Genomic DNA, 23563 nt, shown 5'->3' with positions numbered 1-23563 from the left:
AGCTACTCGACCTCCCTGTAATGTGTGTGTTTGGGAGAAGTCACTCACCCTCCCTGTAATGTGTGTGTTCAGGAGAAGTCACTCACCCTCCCTGTAATGTGTGTGTTTGGGAGAAGCTACTCACCCTCCCTGTAATGTGTGTGTTCGGGAGAAGTCACTCACCCTCCCTGTAATGTGTGTGTTTGGGAGAAGTCACTCACCCTCCCTGTAATGTGTGTGTTTGGGAGAAGCTACTCGACCTCCCTGTAATGTGTGTGTTTGGGAGAAGTCACTCACCCTCCCTGTAATGTGTGTGTTCAGGAGAAGTCACTCACCCTCCCTGTAATGTGTGTGTTTGGGAGAAGCTACTCACCCTCCCTGTAATGTGTGTGTTCGGGAGAAGTCACTCACCCTCCCTGTAATGTGTGTGTTCGGGAGAAGTCACTCACCCTCCCTGTAATGTGTGTGATTGGGAGAAGACACTCACCCTCCCTGTAATGTGTGTGATTGGGAGAAGACACTCACCCTCCCTGTAATGTGTGTGTTCAGGAGAAGTCACTCACCCTCCCTGTAATGTGTGTGTTCGGGAGAAGCTACTCACCCTCCCTGTAATGTGTGTGTTCGGGAGAAGTCACTCACCCTCCCTGTAATGTGTGTGTATGGGAGAAATCACTTACCCTGGCCAGGGACACAGTGTCACTCTTCAGGGACAGCAGATCACAGCAGGCCAGTAGGTCCCCCCCTTCGATGAGGCTGGGACTGAGGTCTGCACTGAGAGGACTGGGGCTGAGGTCTAAAGTGGTCACTGGAATCATGGCTGCGATTGCTAGTTCTTGTGGTCTCTCTGGTCCTGTTGGTATCTCTGGCCTCTCTGCTGGTGTCTGTGGCCACAGTGGTCCAGCCTCCACTCTCTCCGTTACCTCTGGCGCTGTCTCTCCAACTTGATTCACCACTGGCCCCCGGCTCTGATAACACACAGGAGAAAATACATTAGTCAATGGGGAAACACACACGCACACTTGGATACAATATTCCAAACGTTTTGTTTTTAACAACCGCCCTATCTATGGAGTAGTGGCAGTCAGTGCCATTTAAGATGACGGAGGATGATAAAAAAAAATAATATGTATGAGCATAGACTGTGACGAATACAACTGGTGTCGACCTTACAGTGAAACACTTACTTCACAGTAAACACCTGTTGTATTTGGTGCATGTGACAAATAAAGGCCATGCTCAAAAAAATGTAAAGAATCATCCTCCATCAACTCATCTTAAACAGCACTGACAAACACTGCTCCAAAGATGGGACAGTACTTAGAAACAAAACGTTTAGGATATTGCATCCAAGTGTGATTCTATGTTTTTCTATTACAGCTTATTGGATCACCCAGCTCAATGTAACATCGATAGGTTTAGACTACTACATGACACTAACATGTTCCATATACCCATGATGAGGTTACTACAACCTAGAATGAAAGTTTATAACGTAGGGGCACATGTCGAAAGTATTTTGAGTAATCAAGGTGACAGACAGTGACACATTCAAGACCGCCTTGCACACTCTTCCCTGCATCTAGCTGATCTAGGGTGTAATCATTAGTCCAACAGTTGCAAATTTGAGTTTCTATTGTACAAATTCAGTTATGTTTATCCCTGCTTCGTTCTGTTTGCTTCCGTTTAAGAAATGTTTTTCATTACAATCGGTGGAATGAATACACCCCGATCATACGCAAACACAGTTCACTTTCATAGCAGCCACATAAAAACAGCATGATCACTTTGCTCGTTGTATATACAGTGCATTCAGAAAGTTTTCAAACCCCTTGACTTTTCCCACATTTTGTTACGTTACAGCCTTATTCTAAAATGTATTAAATTAATTGTTTTCCTCATCAAATCTACACACAATACCCCATAACGACAAAGTGAAAACAGGTTTTTAGACATTTCTGCAAATGTATTAAAAATAAAAAACCGAATTACCTTATTCACTTAATTATTCAGACCCGAAATTGAGACTCGAAATTGAGCTCAGGTGCATCCTGTTTCAATTGATCAACTTGATTGACGTACACCTGTGGTAAATTCAATTGATTGGACATGATTTGGAAGGCACACACCTGTCTATATAAGGTCCTACAGTTGACAATGCATGTCAGAGCAAAAACCAAGCCATGAGGTTGAAGGAATTTTCCGTAGAGCTCCGAGACAGGATTGTGTCGAGGCACAGATCTGGGGAAGGGTATCAAAACATGTCTGCAGCATTGAAGGTCCCCAAGAACATAGTGGCTTCCATCATTCTTAAATGGAAGAAGTTTGGACTCTTCCTAAAGCTGACTGCCCAGGCCAACCTGAGCAATCGGGGGAGAAGGGCCTTGGTCAGGGAGGTGACCAAGAACCCGATGGTCACTCTGACACAGCTACAGAGCCCCTGTGGAGATGGGGGAACCTTCCAGAAGGACAACCATCTCTGCAGCACTCTACCAATCAGGCCTTTATGGTAGAGTGGCCATCGGAAGCCACTCCTCAGGAAATGGCACATGACAGCCCACTTGTAGTTTGCCAAAAGGCACCTAATGGACTCCAAGATTGGAATTCAAGACTCTAACTGTTTGGCCTGAATGCCAAGTGTCAAGCCTGGAGGAAACCTGGCACCATCCCTACGGTGAAGCACGGTGGTGGCAGCATCATGCTGTGGGGATGTTTTCAGTGGCAGGGACAGGGAGACTAGTCAGGATTGAGGGAAAGATGAACGGAGCAAAGTACAGAGAGATCCTTGATGAAAACCTGCTCCAGTGCGCTCAGGACCTCAGACTGGGGCGAAGGTTCACCTTCCAACAGGACAATGACCCTAAGCACACAGCCAAGACAATGCAGGAGTGGCTTCGGAACAAGCCTCTGAATGTCCTTGAGTGGCCCAGCCAGAGCCCGGTCTTGAACCCTATTGAACATCTCTGGAGAGACCTGAAAATAGCTGTGGAGCGATGCTCCCCATCCAACCTGATAGAGCTTGAGAGGATTTGCAGAGAAGAATGGGAGAAACTCCCCAAATACAGGTGTGCCAAGCTTGTAGTGTCATACCCAAGAAGACTTGAGGCTGTAATCGCTGCCAAAGGTGCTTCAACAAAGTACTGAGTAAAAGGTCTGAATACTTATGAAAATATGATATTTCCATTTTTCTTTTTGATAAAATAGCAAAAAAGTCTAAATCTGTTTTTATGGGGTATTGTGTGTAAATTGATGAGGGGAAAAAACAATTTATTCCATTTTAGAATAAGGCTGTAACGTAACAAAATGTGGATAAAGTCAAGGGGTACCGAATACTTTCCGAATGCAGTGTATGATTTCTTCTTGCAACTATCGACACGCTCTCCTCTCACATTTTTCCTTCACTTTTGGACTTCAGTGCACAACACATCAGCTGTCTGTGACCAGGCGAAAAAAAACTTTCCAAGCCAAACCTTCATATCATGACTGCTAACCGCTACACACAGCCTACATCGTTGTCATGTCATAGCTAACATAGGTACTAGAACTAACATGTTAGTAAACCCGCTACAATCATGCAGTACATTGTACAGTCAGAAAGCAGTTTAGCAGTTTCACCGGCAGGCCCGGTAGCAATAAATGAATCAGTCCAAAAACTTACCTTGACTTGGAAGAGTTCTAGTGTTGGATAGGCATAGCCAGCTAGCTAAAATAGCATCCCTCTCTGTTTGAGCCAGGTGTTTGAGTAGGCTAAACCAGCAAGCTGCATTTGCTAGCTAAGTAAGTGAATGTGAAAGTTTTAAAAAATATAACAAAATCTCTCTCTCACTCTTGCTTCTTAATTTTGGAGGAAATTAATTTGTTCAAAACTGTTAAACTATTGTCTTTCTCTGTCTTTGAGTCAACTACTCACCACATTTTATGCACAGCAGTCTTAGCTAGCTGTAGCTTATGCTTTCAGTACTAGATTCATTCTCCGATCCTTTGATTGGGTGGACAACAAGTCACAGTTCATGCAGCAAGAGCTCTGATAGGCTGGAGGACGTCCTCTAGAAGTTGTAATAATTACTGTGTAAGTCTATGGGAGGGGGTGAGAACCATGAGCCTTCTGGGGTTTATATTGTCAATGTACCCAGGAGGACAGAAGCTATCTGTCCTCCGGCTACACCATGGTGCTACCCTACAGAGTGAGGCTACTGAGGCTACTGTAGACCTCCATTGTGACATGAATACATGTAGTATAGTTTTCCCCTAAAAGGATAACTTCTTTAATGTTTCACTCTTCTTATTTTCATTCAATTCACGGAGGAGGATGGTCCTCCCTTCCTCCTATGAAGAGCCTCCACTGCTGTGGAGAGCTATGGTTATTTTGTGAACTTCAAGGGCTGTTTTGCAGACATAATATGTAGGCCAATATCTCCTATTCTAAATCCTGCTCAGATATCTTGAAGTCATTGTAATATTAACTTAAATTCCAGATGCTAGGCTATGCAAATCTGAATTAATCATCTCTTGCTCCACACAATTGTGTTTGTCCTGAATGAATGCAAAACTAATTTACCAAAAACAAACAATGCAGAGAGAGAAACCCACTGTCGGCACTCAGCACGATACGATCTACCCCCATCAATTCCAATAAGAGACCTGTCTTTCAAATGTGCTTTCGTGTGCCACTGAATTATCATATGAGAGAGTTACAACTCCACAAAATATCAGTCCGTCTGCTTGTGTGAAAATCTCTCATTCCTGTGAAGGTACAAAGTGAAGCACCTGCCTGGCCTGTAGAAAACAATTAGGTCGCAGTAAAAGACAAAGGCAGCAGGCAGCAGTTTAACATCCCATAGTGCTATGATTGTCCTTTAACTGTTCCGACTGTCATCCCTCGAGAGCTAATTATCCAGACGAGTCTGTAGCATACACACACACATTGACACTTTACACAGATTCCTTGTTCAATCACGGTGTAAAATGCACTAAAATTGGCATTATAGAGGATACTGCTCCAATCAGTTTGATTTCAGTTCATTACAGTATGTCTAAGTGCTCGCGTGTTACTGCGTTCCATAGCTATGACACCATTTGAAAAGAGACACCATGTAATAGACTGGCGTCTGTCTGCATTGTAATTCAGATCTAATAGTCAGATTAAAAGTCAGGAAAAACAAGTATTTGCCAGGCTGCTGGTAGGGAGCATACAACAAAGCTGGGTTTAAAAGCTTGGCCCTTCTGAGTTTCAACTAGGGATATATAGGGATATACTGTATGTAGCTAGTACAATACAGTGATATAAAATCCACATTTGGTGAAAGAGCGAGAGAGTTATAGTACTCACCATTTGCTCATTTAGTTTTCATGGCAGGTAATGACCAGGCACACAAACACAATGTTATCCTCCTACTGTTAAAGAGTAACGCTGGTGAACTTGTCTGTGGAAATCTGTGGTGAAGATACGAGTTGTCGTCATGTACAACAATTATTTTTAATTCACAACTGAGAGCATGTAAATGATCAAGTGGGTTTGAATTGGGAAGACAAACGCCAACAGAAAACAAGATGGGAGACATTTCTACATATATGACACGGGGGGGGGGGGGGGGGGACTCTAATTGGTACAGTGACTGACAAACAATACACATCAATGTTTCTCTATTACACAAATAGCACCACATAGACCATTAACAAGGACACGCAAATGAAGTGTGAAGGCAGTAAGAAACCATAGATGTGAAGGGCAGTATGGAGATGAAGAGGCAAAAGGAGGGGAAGGAGATGACGTACACGATGTCGCCCAATCAAAGGCAATAGAAGGAGAGCAGTGATTTGCGGTGCCTTGACAGCCAGCAGCACAAAAAGGGAAGAGAACTCCGACAACTAAATGTCAATCGCAGGGCTATTGCTAATCCCCTCTGTTGTCGAAATGTATGTTGACACTGTTTTGTATGGCTCCCACTTTTAGTACTATTGTGGGACCATAATTGAATTACATTTATTGTGATATCAGATGCTATTGCTCTGGGTATAAAGATCAGGGGTACTGGGAGATCTCTTCGGATTAGGGTTTGGTTCCATAGCAGTTGCTAGCTATCTGCTCATATGATTTCTCCTTATATTTAATTTGTCCCCAGAAGTTGAGTAATTAAACGTTGAGTCATATCTGAAGTCACAGTGTCCATGGAAAATCATTCTTTACCCCGGCTTACACTATTTATTTGCTCAAAATGTGGTTGCTCTGTTAATCTCCTTCATGAGTCTTAAAAAGTTCCAAATGGAGACTTTTTTCAATGGTTGCCGTAAAACCAAATCACACACTTCACCAAGCATATGTCTACATTATGGCATTCCAAACACTATTGTTCACTTTAACCAAACCTTAAGGAAGTCGATGAGCTGAAAATGTGGATGATTCTTTTTAAAGAGCCACCGAATACGCCGATTGGCAAGTGTGTATTTAATACGAGAATTCAGTCTTGGAGGTATGTGTGTTTCCTGACCGATTCTGCGTTTGGTTAATGATGTTTGTCCCCCATGAAACACTGTAGACGTGGAAACCGATTTCACTTCCTCAAAATCCCCAGAAGGAATCTAAGATAACTTTGTTCATTTTGATGTTTTTGCTGAGGATGTTTTAGTTGCCCAATTTTACATCTAACTAATGGTGTTTGGTGCAGTATTTCTGAAGTAAAAAAGAAAATGTGTGACGTGTTGTCGGAGCTGCTGGGCAGGTCTGTCTCACTGTCCATGCTATTGCATGCTAGTGGGCAAATGGACAACATCAAATCCAAACCCAACGTTAATTTACCCACTGTGATTCACGGATGTTCCAAACTCTATTTTAGACAAAACTGACTTCATGACCAAAATGATCCTATTTACACTAAATGTTGACACTGCCACAGAGGCCATTTTCAAAGGGATTCGTTTTCATTTATTTTTAAAGGAAGCCACTCTTTAACATTGAAAGCAGGAGGAGGCAGCTGTAAGACAAAAATGACTTAATTCGGACAACAACAACAAAAATCACTAAAGACAAAATGGCCAAATACCATGGGAAATGGGAGGAATACCTACGGTAAAAAGGACATCCAATAGAAATGACAACTGTAGATACACTACATGACCAAAAGTATGTGGACACCGGCTCGTTGAACATCTAATTCCAAAATCATGGGCATTAATATGGAGTTGGTCCCTCATTTGCTGCTATAACAGCCTCCAATCTTTTGGGAAGGCTTTCCATTAGATGTTGGAACATTGCTGTGGGGACTAACTTCCATTCAGCAATCAGAGCATTAGAGAGGTCGGGCACTGATGTTTGGCGATTAGGCCTGGCTCACAGTCGGCGTTCCATTTCATCCCAAAGGATTCGATGGAGTTGAGGTCAGGGCTCTGGGCAGGCCAGTCAAGTTCTTCCACACTGATCTCGACAAACCATTTCTGTATGGACCTCGCTTTGTGCAAGGGGCATTGTCATGCTGAAACAGGAAAGGGCCTTCTCCAAAACAGTTACTACAAAGTTAGAAGCACAGAATCGTCTAGAATGGAATTGTATGTTGTAGCGTTAAGATTTCCCTTCACTAGAACTAATGGAGATTGTCTATGGAGAATGCATGGCTGTGTGCTTGATTTTATAGACCTGTCAGCAACGGGTGTGGCTGAAATAGCCAAATCCACTAATACGAAGGGGTGTCCACATACTTTTGTATAGCTAGTGTATTTCATGCTTAAATTATATTTCATGCTATATAGTTCATTGTGCTAAAATGTAACAGGGTGGTCTGATCTAGTTGTAATGATTCCAGAAGCTCAAGGGGTTAATAGAGATAAGGACGTCTAAAGAAAGGGGATGCTAGAACAGACCCTCTCTCTCCAGATTGGCTTCCTCCCCATCTCCTCCTGTGCGGGGGGGGAGTGTGTGTGTGTGTGTGTCCAGGAGAGTGTGTATCCCCCAGTGAAGACTGAGGCCTGTAAATTGTTTATCAGACACTAATGCAGGAGGCTAACCCTATTTGCATTCATATTAGTTCCCCCGTACCGCCATCTGAGGGAATTACTTATTCCAATTCTTCAGAGGAGTAAATAACTTTATGCATGATATCGGTATCTTCATAATTCAGATCGGTATAGTCAATTTGGTTTAAGTGCTCCTCGGCTCCGCCGGCCGTGTGTGAGGGAGAGGCTGTGAGGGGAACTTATTTGGAGGCGGTTTGGATCACTGGACATGAGAGCAGGAAATGGATTCTGTCATAGGAGCGCTGGCTGTAAGAGAGTTCAATTCTCACATGTTTACCCCCTCGGAATCCTCCCGCCTCTGATTATAGCATCTTACAGTCTATAACTAGAGTTTGTGCAGCTTGGTTTAAACATTCTGTTCCACTGTGCTGAATAGCTACTTAAGAAACGGACCTGGACTCATTTGTAGGCCTACTTTAATATTGTTTTATTTTTGAAAGTGGAGTTATTGCCAGAAGGGCAGGTGAAGGTAGTATAAAGACAATAGTGCAAACTAAATCAAGATGGAAAATGGAGGGTCGGATAGGAAATGGAAGACAGAGAGATGTCCTTACCTAAACACACACAACCGATTCACTAAGGAGGGCTTTGTGAAAGCATTTGCTTGAATAAGAAAATCCGCTGCAGTAGGAAAATCATCTATATTATGAAGGAAGTTCAGATCATCTCTAATCAACATTGTGATGTGTGGAACCAGGACAAGAATGCATTATTTACCACCCTAAACCTATAAAAACATGTACAATGTGAACATAGAGAAACAGATTTCAGTGGAAGAAATTTTAAAAAATGGTTAGATGAAACAGGATAAAGAGAGGAGGGGTGAGAGAGGAAAAAGCTGTCAGAAAAGATGGGCTTTGAACATGATCAGAGACATCGTTTAAACAAAGAACAAAGAACAAATACGGAGAAGAAAGGCCTACCTGCGAGTTGGGAAAACAAAGGGGTTGAGGAAGAGAAGACATTTGGCAGTGTGAGCCGTGTGGCAGAGCTCTAGTCTAGAGTGGTGAGGAACAGTACAGTTGAAACCCATGAATATCAATGAGTGCATATTATTATTTTCCATCGGGTATTGTATCTTTACTCACCCCTTCTGTCTGAGTGATCACCACCGCTGGGATACAGGCGCCTTGTTCCCCTGCCGCATCTTCCCCACAAGCCTCATCTGTGGTGTGGTCCTGGTTTGGGTTAAGTCGTCTATCTGGGTCCACTAGGGCCTGCTCCTGGTCTGTCCCAAGCAGTTTCTCTTGGTCCTGTTTTGGGGTTGGATTTGGATCTGTGCAGTGTGGTAGATCCATTCCACCAGCTAGATCATGGATTGAGTCCTGTGTTTGGTTCTGGTTCCCAGCTGATACCAGAATGGGGATGTCATGAGGGCTTCTGTGGTCTTGTGCGGGACCAAAATATACTGGATCCTGGTTCACACCACTCAGCCTGTTTTCACCCTGGTCTGCGCTATGAGCTGTGCATTGCTCCAGGTCTAAATTACATTGATAGTCCTGGTTCCCTGGTGGATCCTCATCCTGGACTGAGACCTTTATGGAAGGATCCTGTTCTTCTGTTGTGCATTTATTGGAGCCTAGTGAACGATCCTGATCCTGGACTTGATGGAAGTAATTCCGACTCGCCTGGTCTTGTGCTGGTCCCTGTTTAAAATCATGCAGTGTTTCCTCATCTTGCACTAAACCCTGGTCTAGACCTTGCGGTCTCTCCTTGTCTTTTGATAGACCCTGTTCTAGACCAGGCAGTGTTTCCTTGTCTTGTGCTGGACCCTGATCATGACCTGGCAGTGTTTCCTTGTCTTGTGCTGGACCCTGGTCATGACCTGGCAGTGTTTCCTTATTTTGTGCTGGACCCTGTTCTAGACCAGGCAGTGTTTCCTTGTCTTGTGCTGGACCCTGATCATGACCTGGCAGTGTTTCCTTGTCTTGTGCTGGACCCTGGTCAAGACCTGGCAGTGTTTCCTTGTCTTGTGCTGGACCCTGGTCATGACCTGGCAGTGTTGCCTTGTCTTGTGCTGGACCCTGGTCATGACCTGGCAGTGTTTCCTTGTCTTGTGCTGGACCCTGGTCAAGACCTTGCAGGTTCAGTCTATCCTGGTCTGGTGCTGAACTCTTGCCTAGACTATTCCGCCAGTCCTGAAACTGTCTCGGTGTCATGGGCTGTTGGTGATGTTCTGAACGCCTTGACTCCCCGTCCATGTCCTGCTGGGACTCCTGGAATTGAGGTAACACTGAAGAACACTCTGTCATAGGGCACAGAGTCACCTGACAGTGGAGAACAACAAGAGGCAATAGTTAAAACATACAAGTATACAAATGTGTGCAGCTGGGCCACTTGACACAAACACACACGCACAGACATACACACATTTGAATTCTAGACTAAAAGCCTTGTTCTTAAATACTGTGGTTAGTGGGATATCTAGTCTATACCAACAGAGGTGTCATGCCCATAGGGGGCATGTGCCCCTTCAGATGTGTCCCGTTAAAAAAAATACAATAATAATAATAATAAACAATAATAATAACAACATTGTGGTTACAAATTTGTTGTGGTTTCTCTGTAATATTACTAGCCACCTGGTAATTTTATGAAATTGGCTTTAGCTAGCCCAGATTGGGAACCTATCTCCCAACCACATAGCTACATACCAAGAAGCAATTTCAGGCTTTAAATCAAGTTAGAGTATCTAGCTTGTCTAACTATCTTAGCTGGCATGCCTGCTGACAAGATTGGTAGACTTTAGAAAAGCAAACAATTACTACATTTACTGAATAAGTCTCAAATTACTTTAAATCTTTTACCCAGATTTTAGCAGAGCATATTTGCATTAAAGCATATTTAGTTTCTTAAAAAATATAACCACCAGTCAGGAGGACTTACAGAGATGTATCCTCCTGACTAGGCTACCTAGGGCTACCAACACCTGGGGCGGCAGGTAGCCTGGTGGTTAAAGCCTGGCAGAATCCTTTTTTTTCTTTTACGAGTGATGAGTCCGACGCAAACGATATACTGCTTTCTTGAGAACAGGCCCAGATCCCCGTGATTTGCCTGAAGAGGCGGAGAAAAAGGGGCCAGAAGAGGGCAGGCTGCCTTCTGAGAATTCCTAGGCGATCGAATAAACCCCCACTTCCTTCCATTCTGCTAGCAAACGTGCAATCTTTGGAGAATAAAATAGATGACCTACTGGCAAGATTAAACTACCAACGGGATATTCAAAACTGTAATATCTTATGCTTTACGGAGTCGTGGCTGAACGATGACACTATCAACATACAGCTGGCTGGTTATACGCTGTACCGGCAGGATAGAACAGTGGCGTCTGGTAAGACAAGGGGCGGTGGACTATGTATTTTTGTAAATAACAGCTGGTGCATGATCTCTAAGGAAGTCTCAAGCTATTGCTCACCTGAGGTAGAGTATCTCATGATAAGCTGTAGACCACACTATCTACCTAGAGATGTTTCATCTGTATTTTTCATAGCTGTTTACATACCACCACAGTCAGAGGCTGTCACTAAGACAGCATTGAATGAGCTGTATTGCGCCATAAGCAAACAAGAAAGTGCTCACCCAGTGGCGGTGCTCCTGGTAGCCGGGACTTTAACGCAGGCAAACTTAAATCCATTTTATCAAATTTCTTTCAGCATGTTAAATGTGCAACCAGAGGAAAAGAACTCCGGACGAAAGTGGTCAGATGAAGCAGATGCTAAGCTACAGGACTGTTTTGCTAGCACAGACTGGAATATGTTCCAGGACTCCTCAGATGGCATTGAGGAGTACATCACATCAATACAGTATGTGCATCATTGACGTCGTCCCCACAGTGACCGTACGTACATACCCCAACCAGAAGCCATGTATTACAGGCAACATCTGCACTGAGCTAAAAGCTAGAGCTTCCGTTTTCAAGGACCCGGAAGCTTATAAGAAATCCAGGCACACCTAACAGGCACACCTGTTAACTGAAATTTATTCCAAGTGACTACATCATGAAGCGGGTTGAGAGAATGCCAAGAGTGTGCAAAGCTGTCATCAAAGCAAAGGGTGGCAATTTGAAGAATCTTACATATATTTAGATTTGTTTAACAATGTTTTTCGTTACTAATTACATGATTCCATATGTCTTACTTCATAGTTTTGATGACTTCACTATTATTCTACAATGTAGAATTAAAAGAAAAATGTTTTATGAAAAACCCTTGAATGAGTAGGTGATCTAAAACTTTTGACCTGGTAGTGTATATACAGTGCATTCAGGAAAATATTCAGACCCCTTGACTTTTTTCACATTGTGTTATATTACAGACTCATTCTAAAATGGATTAAACAAAAGAAAATCCCTTATCAATCTACATACAAGACCCCATAATGACAAAACAAAAACAGGTTTTTAGAATGATTTTTTAAATTAAAATTGTATTTAAAAAAAATCTAAAACTGAAATTTTACATTTCCATAAGTATTCAGAGCCTTGAAGCACCTTTGGCAGCAATTACAGCCTTTAGTCTCTTCTTGGGTATGACACTACAAGCTTGGCACACCTGTATTTGGGGAGTATCTCTCATTCTACTCTGCAGATCCTCTCAAGCTCTGTCAGGTTGGATGGGTAGCGTCCCTGCAAAGCTGTTTTCAGATATCTCCAGAGATTTTCGATCGAGTTCAAGTCCAGGCTCTGGCTGGACCACTCAAGGACATTCAGACACTTGTCCCGAAGCCATTCCTGCGTTGTCTTGGCCATGTGCTTAGGGTCGTTGTCCTGTTGGAAGGTGAACCTTCACCCCCAGTCTGAGGTCCTGAGCGCTCTGGAGCAGGTTATCATCAATGATCTCTCTGTACTTTGCTCTGTTCATCTTTCCCTCAATCCTGACTAGTCTCCCAGTCCCTGCCACTGAAAAACATCCCAACAGCATGATGCTGCCACCACCATGCTTCACCATAGGGATGGTGCCAAGTTTCCTCCAGATGTGACATTTCGCATTCAGGCCAAAGAGTTTAATTTTGGTTTCATCAGACCAGAGAATCTTGTTTCTCATGGTCTGAAAGTCATGGCTTCCGTCTGGCCACACTATCATAAAGGCCTGATTGGTGGTGTGCTGCAAAGATGGTTGATCTTCTGGAAGGTTCTCCCATCTCCACAGATGAATTGGAGCTCTGTCAGAGTGACCATCAGGTTCTTGGTCACCTCCCTGACCAAGGCCCTTGTCCCGCGATTGCTCAGTTTGGCCGAGCGGCCAGCTCTAGGAAGAGTCTTGGTGGTTCCAAACGTCTTCCATTTAAGAATGATGGAGGCCACTGTGTTCTTGGGGACCTTCAATGCTGCACACATGTTTAGGTGCCCTTCCCCAGATCTGTGCCTCAACACAATCCTGTCTCAGAGCTCTACAGAAAATTCCTTCAACCAACAATGATGGGTGCTGCACACTTCAGCAGACTGGGATACAATTGGTCAGCCCCATGTGGATTTCTTGTTGTCTATTGTTAGCAAAGCATCCAGGACTTATTTTTCTGCAAATAGCCTAAAACAAAAGCTTTGAATGTCATTTCTCTGCTCATTCAGCAAGGTTCCCCTATCAGCATCCAGCCCAACATCATTGTGAAGAGGCTTAGAAGTTTCAGAGATAACCCGCTGAAATAAAAATGGTGATTAAATGCATCAATGAAGGCATTTTCTTCCCATAATGAGTGTCTGAATTAATTTGTTGTGGCAGAAAGGAGGAAGTAGAACTCTTCAGGGACTTGACAGTTTTCCAGAATTTCGCCGGGTTACAATCGGAAAGAAAGAGAGGTTACATAATAATCAGATTTAGCCTTTCTTATTTGTCTTACACAATGATTCCTCAGTGGCTTAAAAAGCTTGCCAGTTCGTGCTTAAGCCTGTGTTCCTGGCCTTGACCCAAGCATCTATCTATTTTTAGAATGATTTCTGATGATTCCGAAGTGTACCAGGCATTCGATCAACCTTCAAACTTCCTTTTTTTTTTAGAAGGGAGCATGATTATCCACAATAGTATTGAAGACATCTGCAAAAATGCTCAACGCTAAATCAGGTTCAGGGATATCTGAAATACAATCAAGGACACTAAAATAAAGATCACGTTAAAAAGTATGTTCACTGACATTTTCAACGTTTGTCTTTGTGATGACACGAGCCTTCGATTTTTGTATTCTCACATCTCTAACACAAACAGCTGGGCAATGGTCACTAATGTCTTGGGCAAAGACACCAGTAGAAACATATTTCTCTGGTGTATTTGTTAAAATAATATCAATAAGAGTTGACTTTGAAGGATCTTTAAGGTTGGGCTGTGTGGTCTTAGTCAACAGACGGGTTAGTTTTAGATCTTTACACGTCTTTCAGATTTTCTGAAGCCTGCGTTTCCCAATCATAATTTAGGTCACCCAAGATAATAACTTCTGATTTAATAACAGAAGACAAACTAGTTAATTTCTCAAGTGCACAAATGTTAGCCGAGGGAGGACGGTAAGACCCCTATAACAGTTATGGATACATCTTTCCCAGACAAAGCCTTAAAGATAGTAGCTACAATTTTGGGACAAGGGAAATGGATTTCTGTAAAGAGACAGAGAAATTATGTTTAATTAGACTGGCCACTTCAACACCACTACCCTGTCTGCCAGCTCTGAACACATTCTAACCCTCAATATTAACGAAGGTGCAATGTTAACTATGACTGTATTTACAAATATAAAGTGAATAGTGTCTTGGTCGCGCAGTAGAATGAATAGTATATACTAGAGCAGCAGTGTTGAATGTGGGTGTGTGTGCTTGTGTGCGCTTGTGTGTGTGTGCTTGGGTGTGTGTGTGGGTATGTGTGTGTACTTTTGTGTAAGGGTTTGATGAATGGAGAGTAAGTGCAAATGGTCTAGGGTGCAGAAAGTCTCTAGGGTGCAAATAGTCACTAAGGTGCAGGTCTGTGCAGGGAGACAGATACTGCAGGGTTAGTTGCTCAGCAGTCTGATGGCCTGGTGGTAGAAGTTATCTCGGAGTCTGTTGGTACGGGACCTGATGCGATACCGCTTGCCAGATGGTAAAAGAGTGAACAGTTCGCAGCTCGGGAGACTGGAGTCCTTGACGACCTTCCGGGCATTACTTAAGCACCGCCTGGTGTAGATGTCTTGTCATATCATAGAGCTGCTGATTAGAAATAGATCACCAGCATACCACATGCATTCATGGCCTCTAATATGATTCTCATGCACTCCACACCTACCAACAGTGGTTATAAGATGCAAGCCTACGTTATGCTGCACCTCCCCAACTGTAATCAGTACAGTGCATTAGTGAGGGATGCTTAAAGGCATAAAAATGCCATCTCTAATCTACCCAACCTATCTGTAGTCTATAAACTGAGAAACTGCATATGATCCACAAATGATCATGCCCAACAACTGCACCATTTCCCGCTGCACACAAGCACACACACACACACACACACACACACACACACACAAACACACACACACAAAGACCATAAATTGCACCAATAAGGAGTGCGGTCATGCTTATGATGTGATGAGAGACTCCTTAAGGAGAAGTGTTTTCACACTGCTCAGGCTTCATTATGCTCAATCAATATTTTTTTAGTGTTTCAGGTTATTGACTTATTTTCATATAAAAGGTACTCTTTCTTCAGGCTCGCTCTGGTAATTTTTTGTGTAATTGAAAAGGGAATATTATCCCAATCTCTTTCCCATGTGTATTAAAAGTCTACTGTTAATCATGTTGCTGTTGCCTTTTAAATACTGTTTATGAAATGTTGTAAAGTCAACTTATTACTGCTATCTGTCACAGATAAATGGATGGGAGAACAGATTCATTTCAGAATATCAACACAGCATTTGTATCTTAAAGGCCCAGTGTCGTCAGAAACGTGATTCTAATGGTGTACGAGCTGACTGAAAAGGCCGCCTGAAATTTGGTGGGATGGACTTTTCACCAGGCTGTAAATGAGTTAGACCAATAAGAAAGGGACATCCAAACCTGGTGGGTTGGTGTGGCTGTCATCTAAAGAAAATCAGAAACACTGAGCATATCAAGATGCACGGTTGTTGCTTTTTCTCTCATAAGACAATGACAGAGACTGACCACACACCATGGGCCAGTGCGAAAGTGAAGTCTTAAGCTACCCACTCTAATTATAGTAACAACAAACAAGATTAACTCTGTCCATGCACACAGGTCTAAGGCCAGACTAAGCAGAGCTGTTCAGGGTTGTGTTTACAATAGAAGCTTACAGTAAGCACGGGCCATATCAATCAAAACGTGTTTAGGCTATGCTTTTAGGCAAATATAATGTAAACAAATATTAAATTGCATGTTACTTGTAGGGCTACCTGAGGTGTAAAACGTATCCCCCCCCCCCATTGGTAAACCTTTCCTCAGAACTCAATAGCCAAAACGTGAATTAGGATAGGACTAGGCTACTCACCTACTGTATCTGCTCTTGTTTGAGAAGAAAAAAATGCCAGGTGTAGGCTATATGGTCCAGAGAAATACTGTCCCTTTCTTTTTCTGCTGATAAAGGGTGGTCAAACTATTTATCAGGCTTCCATTGATGTCGATGTGTAGCCTATTCATTGCCCTATTGGCGACAGCGAGAAGCATGCATGTTCAACTGATAGCAGAAACGATCTGTAGAGTATGAGGATGATCTAATGTCTGTTTTCTAGCCAGCTTTCAGCACGTCACGCAACTCACAGATCGTAGATTGGCCTAATCGTCCACTGAGACGTTCCTGAGCTTGAAAATGTGACGTCACTACCTACAGTGCCAACATTCAGCACTTGGACAGTTCCCCACAAGTTATCCGTCTGTCCATTCGACTATTTCTTCTGTGCCTGATTGGCTATATTGTTGGCAACTGTATTCAGGGGCAAGAAGTAGTATTCACAAACATCTACTGACAATGCAAATAACTAATTATTTGAAACCACAACAGCCAATTAAATTAAACCAAATGGTAAGACTGTACAATTATTCCTTTGTTTTTATTACGCTACCTGCTTTTACTTGAGTGTTTTTAAATGTATTTCTCTGGTAAATAACATATTTAGATATATGCAATTGTGATATAGCCTATATACCTGCAATTGTTACAACTGAAGATCAGGTTAGGGATCCTGTTAGCAGTGCATACAGCGATCCCGCTCTGGTTAACAAGGAGTGCGGTTGATAATAAAATAATCTATAATTGGGTCTAAATGATATAGATTGATATAATTTTGTGTGTTGGGGTACATATAGCCTTCACAATACTAGCTTAATGATTTGATAATAGTCTAATTCGATCTAAATTATAGCATAACGTGTGTGTGTGTGTGTGTGTGTGTGTGTGTGTGTGTGTGTGGGCGCGCGCGCGCACGGGGGTGGAGCTGACAATCATAGAATGAGGTTGCCTATTCCTCCGCTGACTCTCCCATATCCAGAGCCTGGCAGGTTGAGCATCGACAAAAGCGTTCCCCGTTGGAAGGCTACATGCAGACAACTTTCCCTGACAAATTGCTGCAGCAAACAACAACAAACCAACCAACGCAACAGTTCGCAATGTTATTGAATGGATTAGTTGTTTTTCAAATGCGAACATTGAGGGAAGGGAACTGTTTTCAGATGTGAGTTTTCATGCGCTTTTCTTGTGTGTGTGCATCTAAGGTCGAAAGTGCACAAGTGGGCATAAGTGACTGACTTTAGGAAGTCACTCACCATGGCCTATCCTCAAGGCTTTCTCTTCCAACCGTCGGTGTCTCTAGCTCTCCATTCCTGTCCCCCGTTCAGTTCCAGTGTGATTTTAGGAGGACCAAGGACAGAGGAACTGGGCCGGTCGTCTTCAGGCTCAGCCTTCGCCCCTTACGCGGGATCACCGGCGTTCAATGGTTCATCCCCTGGCTTCAATTCTCACCTCCAGTATAGCGGAGAGCAGACGGCGGCACTGAACTCATTTGTGGTAAGTGAATACTGTACAGTTGAACAATTACGCACTGTTCGATTTCGGAATATTTATTGGGAAAAAAATGCCTTTCGTTTCTTTGAAAAGGCCTATTTGTATCCAGATTTTGTAACGAGTAAACTGAAGTATAGCTTTCTGATACAATTAGTGCACAATCAATAGAGGTTAAATAAAACATGTATAAGAGTTAAGTCATTTATAATAAGAGCTTATGCAATGATTAGTCACAATTATTTTTTCAACTTTGCAAAATAAAAACTTTTTTTGTTGTTGTTCAAATTGTATCTGTCATATAGGCCTATAATATAAATACATTTTGAACTCTAAATATGATCAATACAATTGGAAATTGAAGGTCTAGAAATTACCAATGTCTACCTTTAAGCTTTCCAGTCTTGTGAGGTCAAACTGTTGAGAGAAATTCGTATCTATTGATTTTCTATTGACTTTCTAGGGCTCCGCGTACGATCCCTCAGCGGGTATCGCTGGCTCTTTAGAGTATCACCCGTTCGGTGTAGCATTGGGCTATCCATATGGAGACCCTGCATACAGGAAAAATGCTACAAGAGATGCGACTGCCACTCTCAAAGCGTGGCTCAATGAACACCGTAAAAACCCCTACCCAACCAAGGGTGAGAAAATCATGCTGGCCATCATTACTAAGATGACACTTACCCAAGTGTCCACCTGGTTCGCAAATGCCAGACGGCGGTTGAAGAAAGAGAATAAAATGACGTGGACCCCGAGGAATAGAAGTGAGGATGAGGAAGAAGATGACAACATTGACCTGGAGAAGAATGACGACGAAGAAGAGCCACTTAAGCCCACGGCAGAAATTGGGTCGAAAAATGAAGCAGGTAAGTTTAAGTCACTTTTGAACAAATATAGGTTTCTATGCTACAGTATGTCTAAAAATATTTTTTTCCCCAGACGTTTCATTAGTTTCAAAAGTATTGGCCAATTTTGATGTAATTCACTGCATAGACTTAAAAATGTTGTTGCTTTCGTTAGACCTTGACAGGGTGATTAGGCCTAATCCTTGGAACGCTTTGGTCTAATGTATTAAATCTTGCAGTTGGGCAGCATCCAAATCCAGTGGGAATCCCCTGTGAGAAATACAAAGAAGACAATAGCGGCAATGACATGGAACCTGTCTTAATTGATCCGAATGTAAAGGACCACGGGGACAGGAGAGTGCCCGAGATGCCACGGCCCACCACCGCAGCATCTCCCCAAAACGCGGACCTTGGAGTGGAAAGGGATTCAGACTCCGCAGCCTCGGAAAGTCCACCTCCACTGAGGCGTAATGACTCAGGCAACTCCAGCAATGCTACATCAGTGATTCACTCGGCCCTTCCGGCCCCGAAACCAAAACTGTGGTCGCTCGCGGAGATTGCAACTTCTTCGGATAAATGTAAAGGATGTAGTGATGCCGCTCAGACCGTGCCCAGACAATTACTTACAGAGATTCCGGGCGGTAGGCCTATGTCATCTCCATTACGAGACGCTTCTCAGAATATTTTCCCTCACAGTGCAGCCCTATCCAGACATGTCTATTATACGTCTCCCTTTTTCCAGGGTTACTCGAACTATCATGGCACTTTTGGACACCTGCAGAGCCCCGGATCCAACATGGGGTCAGCGACGCATTTAAATGGATTACATCAAACTATGTTACACAGAGCCGAGGCTCTGGCAAGAGACAGCCAAGCCAGGAGCCAAACACAGATAAATATTTGTAAAGACTTGAGATATGAAATTAAGAAAGGTATGACACATGTCTAGTAGCCTGTGTGACATTTGGTAAGCTATAGGCTCTATATAGACGTTTTATTTATTGTCCAACTGGGAAAAGAAACTATATTTTCAGTGGGGAAAAAACATATTGAGATGCAAATGGAACAATGACAATGACTATTCCGGGGAGTTCCTAAAAAGGCAACAAACAATTATTTAGGAATGTGAATATTCAATTATTACATTTAGAATGTTTTAAAGGATAATGTGGAGGGGAAAAAAGTGGATTCCTTTGTCAAACCACGTGGTGAATAATTATTAATTAAAGAAGACTAGTTTTATTGTAGTCTTTTTTAGAAGAAAAGTGTGTTACTTTGTCATTTCTATTGACTTTGGTCGTTCATTGCGCAAAAAAATGACCAATTTTTACCAGGTTAATTTCGTGTTGCATGGCTGCAATAGTTGACATGTGTGCTTTGCCAAATAATCACAGCCATGTGAAGCACACAACTCCACACAGAAAGTTGCCAATGCCAGCAAAAGTATTGGATTATTGGATAAAAACTATTCATCATTGCATTGACTGCATTATCGAAGCACCATTCCAATACGCAATATGTCCTGTGTTGCAATAAGGCATACATTACTCTCGAAATTCCCTCTGCATGTAGTCTAGATTTTAGTAGCCATTACTTGAAGCAACTGTGGAAAATGTAATCCTTATATCACAAATGCTGTAGTCTGTGTTTTAATTTATTTTTTAACTTGAGCAGAGAGGAAATTACATTTGATCAAACCACAAAATATTCCACGGTAACCAGGCATATATCTGGGTTTTTAAAATATCAACACTTAAGAAGCTTACATTTTCCGAGGCCATCTTCGAGGAATTAAGTGTGTAAATTCGAATTTATGTTCTCCCGAAGGAGGGGATTTCTCTTAATCATGGAATTGCAAGAGCCAAACAGTAACAAAACATGCAGAGAAAGTTGAGGCAAAACGCGCCACTGTGTACTAAACTTTGTGTAGGCCTACTAAATTCACAATGACTTAAAGGGCTATGTAATCTCTAAAGTATGTTTTCTATGTTAGTGATTTTTCGTTGCTTTCTGCATAGGCTATATTTTGCTCAAAAGCCACTTGGACAAGCAAGTATTTTTTTGAAGCTGATAACAGAGAAAGTGTGAATAAATACAAACACGTTTGCCTATGGATGTTTAAAGATTTATCGAGATGTTCTAGGCCTACAGTCAACTCAAAGACACACCATGATCTTATGCAAACCTTTAATAGATTTTTTTTATTTTAAATGGACAATTTACATTTTCAGTAAGCTACTTAATTTTTGTATTTGTATACAAATCTCTGGTCTTGGTTTCAGTAAAAAAAAAAACTCAGGCTACACAAAGGCCATAAGAAGAATACATGGTATCCTTTTAAACTTTAAACTCAAATTGATAGTATATGGATCATTTTATCACAATGGCAAAATATGACAATTTCGTTTTTGAATAGTGCAGAATATATACCCATTTAGTTTTATAGAATTACTTCTAAGTGCCAGATACACAAATGGCAGCCCATGGGCCAAGTCAAGTCTACCACAATGTCTAAAAAAGGAGTTCAAATATGATAAGTAACAGCAAAACAAAGGCTTATAAATCCTCAGATAATCAAGCCGTAATTGATGGATGAGCATTATTATGCCTGGCTAGTGGCTACGATGTTAATATTGCTAAATTGGTCCATATAACACATTCAAATGATTGGCCCATGACCACTTCCTAAAAGAAAATGATCTGCTTCATAAAATCTAAAGAGTCTATCTATGTAGTAAATCGATCATACCAAAGATATACCCTCAGAATTTATTTAAGAGCGGTCCTCTGTATAAATTGGCCAAAGTTGCATTCAATAGATAAACTAAAACATTAACATTTGCAGTTAAGCAATCGTTTGATTGACTTTAGGGCCCATATGTCTCGCTTTCCCAACTGTGTTGTGCATCGAAGCTAAACACCACCCGACATCCGACACCGTTGGGACAGGTCTCTCAACCAGTGTGAGGTCCACTCTGCATGGGATAACCCCTAAGACTGACAGATGTTAGGATCTGATATCACCTAGCCCCCTGCCATGCAGTACACCTTCACCATCTTCTCTCCCTTATGCCTCCTCTTCTCTCCCTCTCCCTCTTCTCTCCATCTCCTCACCTTCTCCAGCTCCTCTCCCTCTCCACTTCTCTCCAGGACCTCTATAGAAACATCTGTTCTCAGTGTTGATCTTTCAGAGGTAGAACACCAGGGTGAACGGCCCAGTCTCTGAGGGCTGAGGTAATGTTCTGCCTCAAAACGAGCTCTCTCCCCCCACATCACATGCAGTACTTTTCATATGAAAATAATATAAACAAGCCATTTGTAAATCTTGCATTTCAATAGCACTTTTCCCATGTTTTAAAGTGCTTTACATATAATGACCACATGTGTCATCCTCATTTAACATATAGCTTCATGTGGTGTTCAGAGCAGGGGGCTACCCTCCTGCAAAACAAACTCCACCCCTTTTACCTCAGGACCTCGATTAGATGAATCAGGTGTGTTAAGAGTAAGGTTGGAGCAAAAGCCTGCACCCCACTTGCTTTCTAGGAGGGTAGACACAACAGACTGAGGCAGACGTGTAGAATAGATTCATGTAACCATAACTTTGCCTGGAGTGCCCTCTTGTGTGAGTAACACTACACAGCAGCCAGAGACACCCAATCAGTAACCACTGCCTACATTCCCTACTGAATGTGGGCTAGGCGAAGTAACTGCAGACGAGAAGCATTCTGTAGCATGCAATAACGCTGCCCCAAAATGTTTTTCATTTGTTAATGTCAAACAAACGTCAACACTTGACGTTTTTCATCAAAAGGTTTGCCTGATGTAGCATGAGACCAGGTAGAAGATCCTAGATACGCTTTCACAATATTATATAGACTTTCCTCCAGTGTTGCCATACTGAGCCTGTGATAGTGTGTGTCGTGTCCAGGTGGTGCTGTTTGCTTAGAGTCATACCTCCAGTGACCCTCACTGTTGAATATCACACAGCAGGACATGCCTTCCGTGGGTTTGGCTGGTGGCATGCTGTCAGGTTCATCCGTTTTCACTGTAACTCTGTTTTTACACCATCCCTTGTTTGGGAATTACCTTAAAGCAGAGGCGAAAAGGCAAAGCAATAAACTAGTCAAACGATAATATCTTTGCCACAGCCCTGAGTTTGTGTTGATCAAGCCCTTCCTGTCACTCGGTTTGGTACAAAGCTAAAAGATGGGTCTGGTAAATTGTAACCACACTTAAACCACACTCATAGACAGAGAATACAAGGACTGACCATGAGTCTGTGGAAGACACCTTGCACTCATAACTGTCCCCTGCTGCGAGCAAGGGAGGCTGAAGCTCATAATGGCACCTGTCCGGAAGTACTGAACCTTCTGCCTCCCCTACATCCCCCTAAGCAGACGGCCATGGAGTACGCTTCACCTGTTTCAGTCAGGACCATGCAAAGAGAACGCCCAGGGTGTGCCTGGGATGCCTTGAACACATTGGCACTCCACACACGAGGCCAAGTTGACAGTGTCATACATGAACAATATGGACTCCATGGTGTCATAGCAGAAAGCAACATTCTTAGACTGAGGCTCAGCTGTTGTCTCTGCTTGCTACTAACTCTTCTGGTAGCACCTAGGGCCCCGCTATTGGATCGCCTGTGGCGGAAGGCAACACGAATTGTAGGGTAAACACCGCCATCTAGTGGTGGATACCATTCAATTAAAATGAGTAGGACGAGCGTACTTAAAAGTACCACAACAGCGGAAATTCACTTTTGTTCAA

The 23563-nt window shown here is 42.6% G+C and overlaps 2 protein-coding genes across 2 annotated transcripts in view; one reads left to right on the top strand and one right to left on the bottom strand.

Annotated features, from left to right (window-relative positions):
• Window positions 1-16620, bottom strand: part of LOC115108982 (uncharacterized) — a 49616-nt gene extending 32996 nt beyond the window's left edge. Inside the window, exons 1-3 of the mRNA XM_065009948.1 lie at window positions 16440-16620; window positions 9072-10250; window positions 657-944 (exon numbers count right to left, since the gene is read on the bottom strand). Coding sequence (XP_064866020.1) covers window positions 657-944; window positions 9072-10235 — 1452 coding nt within the window. The 5' untranslated portion in view covers window positions 10236-10250; window positions 16440-16620. The remainder of the gene's footprint in view (window positions 1-656; window positions 945-9071; window positions 10251-16439) is intronic.
• Window positions 16621-17447: 827 nt separating this feature from the next.
• On the top strand, window positions 17448-20825 carry LOC115108981 (Iroquois homeobox protein 5a-like). Its single transcript, XM_029633529.2, has 3 exons — window positions 17448-17951; window positions 18409-18811; window positions 19030-20825. The coding sequence occupies exons 1-3, from the start codon at window positions 17712-17714 to the stop codon at window positions 19737-19739; spliced, it is 1353 nt and encodes a 450-aa protein (XP_029489389.1). The 5' UTR covers window positions 17448-17711; the 3' UTR covers window positions 19740-20825.
• Window positions 20826-23563: the final 2738 nt, after the last annotated feature.

This window comes from Oncorhynchus nerka, linkage group LG25 (genome assembly GCF_034236695.1).
Source record: "Oncorhynchus nerka isolate Pitt River linkage group LG25, Oner_Uvic_2.0, whole genome shotgun sequence".
Taxonomy (NCBI): Eukaryota; Metazoa; Chordata; class Actinopteri; order Salmoniformes; family Salmonidae; genus Oncorhynchus; species Oncorhynchus nerka.
This window is presented reverse-complemented; position numbering and strand designations above follow the sequence as displayed.